The sequence below is a fragment of the Triticum aestivum genome, chromosome 3A (assembly GCF_018294505.1).
Source record: "Triticum aestivum cultivar Chinese Spring chromosome 3A, IWGSC CS RefSeq v2.1, whole genome shotgun sequence".
Lineage (NCBI taxonomy): Eukaryota > Viridiplantae > Streptophyta > Magnoliopsida > Poales > Poaceae > Triticum > Triticum aestivum.
In genome coordinates, this window is record NC_057800.1 from 16892337 (window position 1) to 16904057 (window position 11721).

General features: G+C 43.5%; 1 protein-coding gene across 1 annotated transcript; it reads left to right on the top strand.

Moving 5' to 3' along the window:
- The first annotated feature begins 9951 nt into the window (after positions 1-9951).
- LOC123057597 (E3 ubiquitin-protein ligase SINA-like 10) lies at positions 9952-11304 on the top strand. Its single transcript, XM_044480535.1, has 2 exons — positions 9952-10329; positions 10429-11304. The coding sequence occupies exons 1-2, from the start codon at positions 10063-10065 to the stop codon at positions 11146-11148; spliced, it is 987 nt and encodes a 328-aa protein (XP_044336470.1). The 5' UTR covers positions 9952-10062; the 3' UTR covers positions 11149-11304.
- Positions 11305-11721: the final 417 nt, after the last annotated feature.

An 11721-nucleotide genomic window follows, 5' to 3' on the forward strand; every position in this document is an offset into this window, starting at 1 on the left:
TTCTCTTCGAACTCGTTGCACGCACATTGTTTGCACCCTTTTAAAACTTAGCGGGAAAGAAAAAAAGAGGTAAATGGGCAGGATCTGAATGCGCCAAATAGGGTTTGCCTACTACTGAAGTGGAGCACATAGTGAGCATAAGTATCTTGTTATTTTTATTTTTATTTTAAATCCATATATTTCAAAAACAGAAATTTACTTAAGAAATTTAAAACCACATATTTGAATAAAAATCTTAACATATTATAAAAGTTTGTTAGTGCAGTTTTCCAAAAATGTTAATATTTTTTCAAAAATAATATCCGTAACATTGAAAACTGTCCTGGTGTCTCAAATAATTTATGCAAAAAAAATTCTAAAATGCATATACAATGTAAAAAATGTTGTGTAACTAAAAATTTCTAGTACCATTCAAATATGTATGTACCATTTTATGCCAATATTCCTGTATTTCAAAATAATTTTCAGGACATTTTAAAAATGGTTCAAATGGTTTAAAAAATTTACTTCCTCGATCAAAATTAATTTTCATTGATTTAGTACAGTATAAATTTCTATTCAAAAAATGAAGTGACATTTTAAATATATATTCACGTATTTTCAAAAATTGCCCGTGAAATTTTCAAAAATGTTTATACAATGTAATAAAATATATGTGTAGTTAAAAAATGATTGCTATTAAAAATATACGACATGGATTTGACCAAATGTTACATCTAATCAGAAAAGTGTTCACAACATCTATTTTAAAATGTGCAATGTGTATCAGAAAAATGTTTCACGTGCGCTCTAAAAATGTACATTGTGTACGCAGGAAAAGTAGACATGTGTTGAAAAAACCCGATGAAGAGACAAAGAAAAAAAAAGGAAACCTAAAAAGCAAAAAAAAAGAAACAAAAAACCCCAAAGTATAGCGAAGAATGAAAGAAAAGCCGAAGACAACAAAGAAGAAAACAAAGAAATCCAAAAGTAAAATGAAGAGAAAAAACGCAAAGAAGACCGTTGAAAAGCAACAGAAAACAAAGAAAAAATAAATGAAAATGAGAAAGGAAAAAGAAGGAAGAAAACGAGAACGAGCGAACCTAGTTTGTCATTGCCCTCAGCGAGCGACAACGAGCAACCGCGCGAAATGGGATGGGCCGCTAGTCATTGCCCTAGGCAAGCGATTCCCTGTCGCGCATTTTTTTAGACAAAGCTGTCGCGCATGTGGCGCTGCTGTTTTTTTAGGGGAACGTGGCGCTGCTTTTCCTCTCTCTCCCGTCCCTTCTTCTTGGGCCTCTAATAGGCACCGGTGCACTGGCCCCAATTTGGACCGGTCGCACCCTGTACGTCCAATTAAAGCCTTGTTTGCCAAACTCAACTATTCTTGAGGCGGAGCTGGTTTCTCGTCCATCTCAAATATGGCATGCAATCCTAGAGGGGCGAGATGTGCTGCAACAGGGAATTATAAGAAGGATTGGAAATGGCATATCTACACGCATTTGAGAGGACAACTGGATTCCCAAAGAAACAGCCCCAAAACCGATTGTATCACTAGTTGCGGCACCCCCCAGGAGGGTGTCCGATCTTCTGTCTCCAGCTACTGCTTCATGGAATGAACCCTTAGTGCGTTCAGTTTTCTTACCTTTTGATGCTGAAGCAATTCTAAAGATACCAGTGTGCACTTGAAACACTGAGGACTTCTGGGCTTGGAACCCGGACAAGAAGGGCAGGTTTTCAGTCATAACAAAATTGCAGAGGGAGGCTTGGCTAGAAGGAAGGGGTGACTCATCATCCAACTCTAGAGAAGAGGACGCTTGGGCTCGTCTGTGGCTGCTGAAAGTCCCATCAAAGATCAGAGTCTTTCTGTGGCGTCTCGCTCGGCACTCCATACCAACTATGGACGTTCTACATAGACGGAATATGGCAACTCAGAGCGCCTGTCCGCTGTGTGGATGCCAAGATTCGTGGAGACATGCCCTCTTGTCATGCACTATGTCGAGGTGCATTTGGGCCTTGATGGGTGAAACTCTTGTGTCAAAGATGACGGAAAACATGGAGCCAAGTGTGAAAAACTGACTGTTTGAACTTCATGATGCACTAGATCATGCGAGTTTCACGAGAATGGTCGTCACACTGTGGGTTGTGTGGTATGCAAGGTGCAAGGCAATTTATGGATCTTTATTCCAAAATCCACACCAAACAATATCATTTGTAGACTCTTATCTTTAGGAGCTACAACAAATTCCCACTTGTGAACCGAGAGTGCAGGTACTGGCTGTACCAGGGCAGCAACGCCGATGGATCCCACCTCCAGCTGGTTTTAATAAGATCAGTGCGGATGGTGCACTAGCAAGGAATAGCCGAGTGGGAGTGGCTGCTGCAGTCTGTTGACATTCAAATGGCAATTTTCTTGGCTCGTCAGCAGTTGTCTTTCGAGGAATCAGAGACCCTATGATTCTGGAGACGTACGCTTGTTGGGAGGCTCTATCTTTGGCGGAGGATTTGTACGAGCAAAATATCATGGTAGCCTCAGATTGTCAAGGTGTGGTGCAAGATATCAACGAAGGGACATGAGGTCCCAATGCGGCTGTTATACATGAAATAATAGACCGCAAAGCTAGTTTCTCTTCTTGCTCGTTTGTTTTTGAGTGAAGGAATTTTAACTTTGAGGCTCACAATCTCGCTAAATTCGCATGTAATTTAGATATAGGTAGGCATGTTTGGTTGGGCACTCCTCATAACCCAAACCGTGTACCCATGAACATTGTTTTGAATCAATAAAGTGAGCGAGATTTCTAAAAAAAAGATTAAAGCCTTGTTTGCCGTCAGATACAGGACACTTTCGTCTCCACCACGCTGTTTCTACCCTGCAAATCACGTGAGCACACAAGCGGGCACGAGCGCCATGGACGGGTGGCCTGACCCGCCGGATCTCCGCCGCTAGTTGGACCTCCACTGCTCCCACCTCTCTCTGCAGCTCCAATTTGCCGTCGTTGCACACCCTCCTCATCTCCCGTCCTTCCAGCACCCCCTCCCCCCCTGTCGGATGCAGCTCTGCCAAACATCGGTTCCAGCAACTCGCGCCGACGCCGCCCATCATAGCACGACATCGCCGTCGTCGTCGACCTGCACCACACGATTCTAGCAAAAAAACACATCTCAACCCAAAAAAACTCTGGTGGGTAGTTGCAGCAAAACTAAAAACTGATTCTAGCAGAAAACAAAAGGGTTCCAGCAAAATGACTTGAGCAACTAGCAGATCCAGCAAATTGCTTGAAGCAATAAAAATCCCTGATTCCAACAAAAATTAATATGGTTCCAACAAAAAATGAGTCACCTCCGCCTGGCCATAGCTAATAATCTCAACCAACAAAGAACTTCAGAAATTGCCATCGTAACAAAATCATTTGCTGGTTCCAACAAAAAAAAGACACGGTTCCAGCAAAAAAGATGAATTGAGCTGAGCAGAAGCTGGAACCGGTGATTCAAGAAGAACATGGTTCCAGCAAAAATTGCTTCTGCTTGTAACATCCCCAACCAGTGTTCCAGCAAAAATCCAGCCGAAGGTTGAAGCTAATTTACCAACAAAAATCTGCAGTACTTGGTTGAAGCAGAAAAAATTGCAGGTTCCAGCAAAATTGGAAGACGGTGGTAGCAATTTTTAGACTGATTCAAGGAAAATTGAAACAAGGTGGCAGCAATTTTTAGACTGATTCCAGGAAAATTGAAACAAGGTGGCAGCAAAAATTAGGACCGGTTCCAGCAAAAAAAATATGGTTCCAGCAAAAAATGCTCCTGCTTGTAACATCCCCAACCAGTGGTTCCAACAAAAAATCCAGCCGGAGGTTGAAGCTTTACCAACAAAAATGGTCACTGCCAGAGGTGGTATCTACCACCGTCGCCTGTTGTAGCACTTGGCAGGCCATTTCCAGCCAAGCACGCGGTTGCGGATCTGCGGCCATAGCCATCGCATCACGAGATTCAGGAGCGCGGGGGTGGGGGTGTGTGGGGACGAAGGAGGGTAGGAGGGAGATGCACGGCGGAGCAGCAACGACTAGTGCTCCATGGCCAGAGGAGGAGTGGAGGGAGAGAGGATGGAGTCAAGCTCGAGAGGCTTCCATGGTGAGAGGATTTGATGAAGAAAGATAGATGCAGACTGAGGATAAGGTGGGGAAAGGTAGCGGTGTGATGGGGAAAGTTAGCGGTGCGGGGCCACGAGTCAGGTCGCGTGTCGCAAGCGACCGGCCGAAGACCCGGCCGGCGCACCGGGCACAAACATTTACCTTCGTATTGGGCAGGCCGAGTAGCTTCTTCTATTCTTCTTTGTTCGTTTGGTCTTGTTTCTAATGTACTTTTCTTCTTAAAAAACGCATATATTTCAAAAACTTCATTTACTTAAGATTTCTGTAAAAAAACATCACCTGGAATTTGGAACAAGTTGACGTGTGTAAACTTTTTGTTATGATAATTTTAAAATATATTATAGCATTAAAAAAGGTTGATAAATTTAAATATTCATGCCTTTCAAAAAAATTGTTGGTGACATTTCAATTTAGAGAAACATGTTCGCACAATTAAGAATGTTCCTATCATAATAAAGTATAATGTATGTGAAATATTAAGAAAATATCCAGGGATTCTAAAAATATGTTCATGACTTTCAAAAAATCGTATAACATAAAAAAATGTTCACATAGTTTTTCTTAAAAAAATTGAATCATTCAAAAATATAATTGAAATTTTCAAAAAAAATATGGGTTCCAAAAATATGTTGACACATTTGTTAAAAAAGTAAAGTGTAAATAAATGTTTATTTTAAAAAGTGTTTCATGTCAATCAAAAAGATGTACGTGTCATTTAAAAATGTTTACATGTTAAAAAATTTGTCCATGACATTTATTTGAAAACATTATACAATATTAAAAATATTTGGGTATTTTAAAAATATTTAGCGTGTATTTGAATAATATTTAACAGCATTTGAAAAAAATGTTCAAAATATGTATTTGGAAAATGTTAGGAGGAATGCGCTGACGGCCTAGGGGTCAACTTCCAACCCTCAACCACCCCCTCCCCCGCGGTCATTTCTCATGTTCTTATTTAAAAATAATTTGAACAGGTCTTAGTTACTACCTTCCCCACGCCGAGGATGGAACAAGGTTTTCCGAAACGCCTCACAATCGAACGATGTCATAATCTATATTAATTTTGAAGATCATTAGAGAAGCAAGTTGCTGGTTGTTTGATTTGATCCGATCAGGTTTGTTTGAAGCTTTGTTCTCCGACCGGACTCGTCCTTGGGTTCTCTGCATATTAAGAGAAATAAACAACTTGCTGATTCAAGTTTCTTTCATTTATATTTGTTCTTTCCTTTTTTTAAACGACTAGTATTTTTTCTAAGAACAGAAAAAATCAACCCAAAATTTTGAAGAGTTTATAATGCTGAGGTATGGTGCTGGTCTGCCGATTGACAAATGGCAATCTATGTTTGCACAACGCAGCTCATTCATCACCGGGATAAGAGTTTGCCTATACAAGCTCATGGATCATTGATTAGTACCAAGAATATTCATCTTGCTAGCTAATAATCAAACTTGACAAATATAACTTTGAACTGCAAGTACTGATCGTCCATTGGTACTTTAGTTAATCAGTACTACATCCAAAGTTGTTTCGCATAACCAAGAGCAGACTCATTCATGACACTGATGAGTTTGTGAGTTTGAATAAATTCCACCATTATAAATGATAACAAGCTATCCTTTACTTTACCTTACCGGTTGTGATTTTGAGCATGTACTTTTTTTTTCTTTCGCTCCGCTTGCGAGATGTAATACTTTTATGACTTTGTGCTACTTTGAGATTCTTTAATAAGATGGTTGCATGCATCATTATGATGCAGAAGCCGGGGTACGCCTCCATTTCTAAAAAAAACAGACCACTTGTCTTCTACCATTATAAATGATAACAAGCTACATATAGCTGCCATTCGGCATGAATGGTGAGCTATATCAAAAAACAATGAACTAGCTACATAGCTGAACCAAACACAGCCTCACTCTACTTCCTCCAGTCAATTAAAGAGCATGGAGCAGTTGCTTAGAGATAGGTAGAGTTGATGGGATCCGATCAGGTTTCTTCAAAAAATTGTAGGAATTTTGTCTTCTAAACTGAAGGGATTGTACTACCACAGCTCTTGGATCAAATACTAGTTCAACAGTAATATTCATCTTACTAACTACTCAAACTAATTTTGAGTTCCAGGTTATTTACTGATCTTCCATTGGCACTTTAATTAATCAGTACATCCAAAGCTACTTTGCATAACCAAGAGCAGCCCATTCATGACACTAACGAGTTTCTAATTAGGATAACTTCTACCATTACAAATGAAAACAAGCTACATAACAAAACAATAACAAAACAATCTTCTAAACTCAGTCTACTTCCTCCTGTTACATGGTAATTAAGCAGCACAGAGCTTTCACTGTAAGTGATAGTAGTTGCAAGGATCTGTGAGCCAAATCCTCAGTCCATAACTTATTGCCAAGATCATTATGGCGCTGTCTGTCGATGAGTTGAGTGGCCCAAGAGGCTCTGTCCACAGCTTCTAGCTGAGATCCCTATGGTGCCACTCTGTCGATGCGGATGTGCACAATGTGCAAAAATGGAAAACATGTTATCCACTGACATTCTTAAATTTCAGAGGAAACAGCAGGCAACTTTCACCTTTGCCCAAGCAGTATTTACTGCTAATCAGGGAGAAGAGGTTCTTATTTTTAGTCCCAACAACAATCAGGAAAACGTCTACATCGATGCAGTCCTAGGAAGAAGAAAGTGCAGCATACATACAGTTCATAACAGAGTACATTGCGTGCAGAAACAGGAAGCGTACTATCAATCATCCACATATTTTTCGACAAAGACCAATCATCTACTCCCTCCATTCCGAATTACTTGTCTTAGATTTGTCTAGATACGGAGGTATCTAGCACTAAAATGAGTCTAGATACATCCGTATCTAGACAAATCCAAGACAAGTAATTCGGAACGGAGGGAGTACATGGTAAGGGATAGCTAAACTCGCATTTTACTAAGGAAACTACCCCTCAAGTTATGCTATGGAAAACATATTAAGTTTTTGAGACACAAACAATTAAGAACCTACAGAGAAGTAAAAAGAGAGCAGCTACACTAGGATTAAACACTATATTAGAAATTGAGTCCTAACTACTACCCAGTTCAGCTTTGAGACACGACCAATTAAGGTCCTACATAGTAATAGACCATCTAAAATAGCATTCCACTACTACCCACTAGATTGGAAATTCAGTCATAACTGACGCAGTTTCGGCTCCGAGACACCAACAGTTAAAAAGCTCCCATCTAGGAATCCTAGCAAGAAATGTTGATCCACTGACATTATGCCTCCTAAATTTCAGAGAAAATGGCAGGCAGCTTGGCCAACCATCTACAAGCAGCATGTGCTAAACTAGCATGTCACTACCACAGACTAGATTGGAAACTGGGTCCTAGCAGCTACATATTCAATTTGCACACGCAACCAATCAAGACCCTGCAAGGTGCCATTTGTAGATCCTACCAAGAACAGCAGCATCCAGAAAGGTAAATGGAACTACTTCTTTGAGAATCAAACAAGGAATAACTCCAATTTAAATCCATGGCACTGAAATGCTAATCCACTGCCTTATCACATACTCTCTCTGTAAAGAAATATAAGAGCGTTTAGATAACTATTTTAGTGATCTAAACGCTCATATATTTCTTTACGGAGGGACTACAAATTTCAGAGCAATGCAGTGTCAAAAAAATCAGAGAAAATGGCAGGCAAGTTTCAGCAGCCTACAATTAGTACGAGGGAGAAAAGCATCCACATCGGTATATACTCTTAAGTATCCATCCACCCAGAAAAAAAGGGAAACGCAGGAACAAAGATCGAATGCGGCGGGTGCCGATTGAGCAATCTACATTGATATACTCTTACAAAGAAGGAAGTGCACCTAAATATAGTTCATAACAAGAGTGCAACGCGAGCAGAAACTAGCCATGGATAAATTATCAACATAGTAAGAGATAACTAAATTAGCATTTTACTAAACAAGCTGCCCCTCAATTATGTTATGGAAAACCATATTCAGTTTTGGGACACGAACAATTAAGATCCTACGTAATAAGGGGGCAGCTAAACTAGCATTTCATCAAAAAGTCTGAAATTGAGTCCTAACTACTACCCTGTTCAGCTTTGAGACACGAACAATTAAGATCCTACGTAGTAAGAAACCAGCTACACTAGCGTTCCCTTACTACCCACTGGATTGGAATTTCAGTCACACTGCTACATTTTTCAGCTTCGATACACCAACCGTTAACATCCTACAAGGTCCCACTCAGTAATCCTAATATCCTACCAAGAATACCAGCAGCCGAACAAGTACAGATGTTTGGAAATATTGCAATATATGCCACCGAAATGCTGATCCACTGTCATTATGCCTCTTAAATTTCAGAGCAAATGACAATAAGCACTATGTGCTAAAGTAGCATTTCAGTACTATCCTGCTATCCTACCAAGAATACCAGCAGCTACATCCAGTTTTCACACACAAACAATCAAGACCTTAGAATGTGTCATTTCCCATTTGGTCATCCTACCAAGAACAGCAGCCAATCAGTTTTCAAGTATAAACTAGCACGTCACTACTACAGATAGAGACTAGATTGGAAACTGGGTCCTAAATGCTACATTTATATTCAGTTTTCACAATCAAGACCCTAGAAGGTGCCATTTGTTCATCCTACCAAGAACAGCAGCATTCAGAAAGGTAAAACGGGACATATTTTTCCCTTGAGGAGCAGACATGGCATAACTGCAATTCATGCCATTGAAATGACAATCCCCTCCACTGGCATTATATCACATAGTACCCATTTCAGAGGAAACGGCCCATGTGCAATAGTATGTGGCTATGTGCTACCGCAGCCTACAGCCTACTAGTATCAGGGAGAGAAGCAGCCTGCCCCCGCCCTCTCCCGGCCTCCCCCGGCATCCCTAAGAACATCAATGGTGTTGCTTCCCTAGCGAACCTGCAAACCTAAGATAGACAAGATAAAACCTATCATCGACGGTGTCGGTGCTCCGCGCGCCTCCTCCTTTCCCAGCAGAAATGACTTACCCAAATTTCATTTTTAGACGACTGACGTCCAACTAAAGTGAAAAAGGAAAAGCAAATGAGGGTCGTGATTCGTGAAGGAAAATGTCTTGTGTGCATTGCGTTAAGTCCCACAACTTACGGATAAAGAAAAATATTATGCTTCCATGTTGGTTCACAACCACATTCGTATCGCCATAGAGATGGTTCATGAGTTACATCTTTGTCGCATCTCAGTGCAAAGTCACTTAACCCTAGCGGAATGCAATTGCTGCCTATGGATATACGCTGCCAGTTTCACGTTGCAGAAGAGCCATCACCTAGCCAGAGTTTAATCATATACGTGTCATTGATCACCTCGTCGTCGCGCGTGTTCATTCATCACCTTTACTCGAGGTGGTCGCACGTGTGATGGTGTGAGAGAGAAGCGGGTTTCACTAAAATTTGATCTGGTCCCTCTTGAACCCTGTTGAACCTCCCTCCCGTAAAAAAACAAGCGAGACACGGGAAGTTTACCTACGAGCAATTTTTGGACTCCTAGGAGACCTTTTTGCAAAATGTTCCAGCAGCTACAACAGTTTCCAGATGCCGTCCGATTCTGAAATCCAATGGCTCTCAAGCCCGTATCACGGAAGCACTTGAGCCTCGGTAGCACCTGATATTCTAGCCGCTACAGATCTCCATTTCACCAATTCAAAAAACATTTACTCAGTTACTCTATGGGCTGTGTGGAATAGTGGCAAGAGGAGGGACGCGAGTGGAATTCAGCACTAGTCAATGATGAAGGAAGCATCTCATCTCATCTCTAGTGCGGTACTGGCCGAGCTCCATTTGTTCTTGCTCCTGCTACAGGAAAAGTTTGGCCTGTGACAGAACAGACGGAGAGGGTTTTCCCCAAGAGCTAGGTAGGATGCAGGGCGCCGGCGTGGAGGGGAGGAGCAGGGGCTCGCCATCGGCCATGGACAAGGCCGACGAGAGCGCCAAGAAGGCGCGGCTGGACCTGCCCGACGGCCACCTCGTGAAGCAAGAGCTCGTCGCGCACGACGCGGCGGCCGGAGGAGGCGCCATCGTTGCGGTGGCGGAGCACAGCCCGAGGGCGGAGCTCGCGGTGAAGATCGACATGTGCGTGCTCCACTGCCCGCTCTGCACCCTCCCCTTCAAGCCCCCCGTCTTCCAGGTTCTTCCTCTGCTCCTTTCGTTCTTTCGTCCACGCTCGATCGATTCTTTTGCTCAGACGTGCTGATCTACCGCCGGACTCCGATCTGTGTGCCTGCAGTGCAAGGGCGGCCACCTGGCGTGCGGCGGGTGCGTGGCCCAGCAGCCCTCCGGCCAGTGCGGGGCGTGCACGGACGGCTGCGGCTTCTTCGACCCCTGCCCCGCGCTGGACGCCGTCGTGTCCTCCACCAGGATTGAGTGTCCCAACGCCGGCTGCCAGAGGTATGTCACCTACCACGAGGCCGACGAGCACCGGAGCGCGTGCCCGCACGCGCTCTGCCGCTGCACGGAGCCCGGCTGCGTCTTCGTCGGTGCGGCGACGGATCTCGCCGGCCACCTCAGCGCCGCCCACTCGGTGCCGGTGCGCACCATCCACTACGGCAAGGTGAGCCGGTTCCAGGTACCCGTGTCGACGCCGCGGCTGCTGCTGGTCAACGAGGACGACGGCCGCGTGTTCGTCCTCACCGTGGGCGCGCTCGGCGCCGCGGCGACCGCCCTGTCCGTGGTCTGCGCCAGGGCGAGCGCGGCGACGCGGCCACGATTCACGTGCAAGATGTGGGTGAACCTGGCGGCGTCGGCGGTCGCGAACGGCGGCAAGGCGGACATCGTGCTGGTGGAGATGCAGATGAGGAGCAGCACCTCGCCCGGCGCCGTGGTCGCCGCCGGCGAGCCGACGTTCCTTGCGGTGCCGCAGGTGTACCTGGTCCCAGGAGCGGACGGGGGCGCCATGGAGATGCCCCTCAACGTCCGCATCGACAAGACTTCGCCTTGGTCCGACTGATTGACTGAGCGTGGTCTACTCTTGATGGCAATTGAAGCTTAATATTATTGAGATGCAGCTGAAACTATCTGGATGTGATTGAAGACGATTGTATGAGTTGAACTACAAGACAACTTATGTCAAGAAACGTACTTTGTGTGTGCCTTTCTACCGTCAGAAAATCAGACGTATGCTATCTGATACTAGACCTTTTACTTTTCTGCATGGTAACATTTTTTAATTGAATATTTGTCACAAACATTTTATTTTGAAAAAAGATCAAAACCTATCGGCAGCAATCAATTTCTTTTTAAATAGATGCAAAGCCATTGAGGCCGAAGCATCTATTTACAGACGGAAACTAAGAAACATGGTGTGTACAACATTGACAGAAACATGACCCAAAATTATGAGGTAATAGCATCCCAAGTACCCTAACTTGCACAAAATGTGATGATTTAGTCCTAAACTTGCAAAACTTGACTCCACCATACCCCAATTTGCACTTCATGTGATGATTTAGTCCCAGGCCAATCACAGCTCGACAATTGGCAGCCAGGTGGCTGGACCCGTCAGCGCACGCACTTCTGCAGA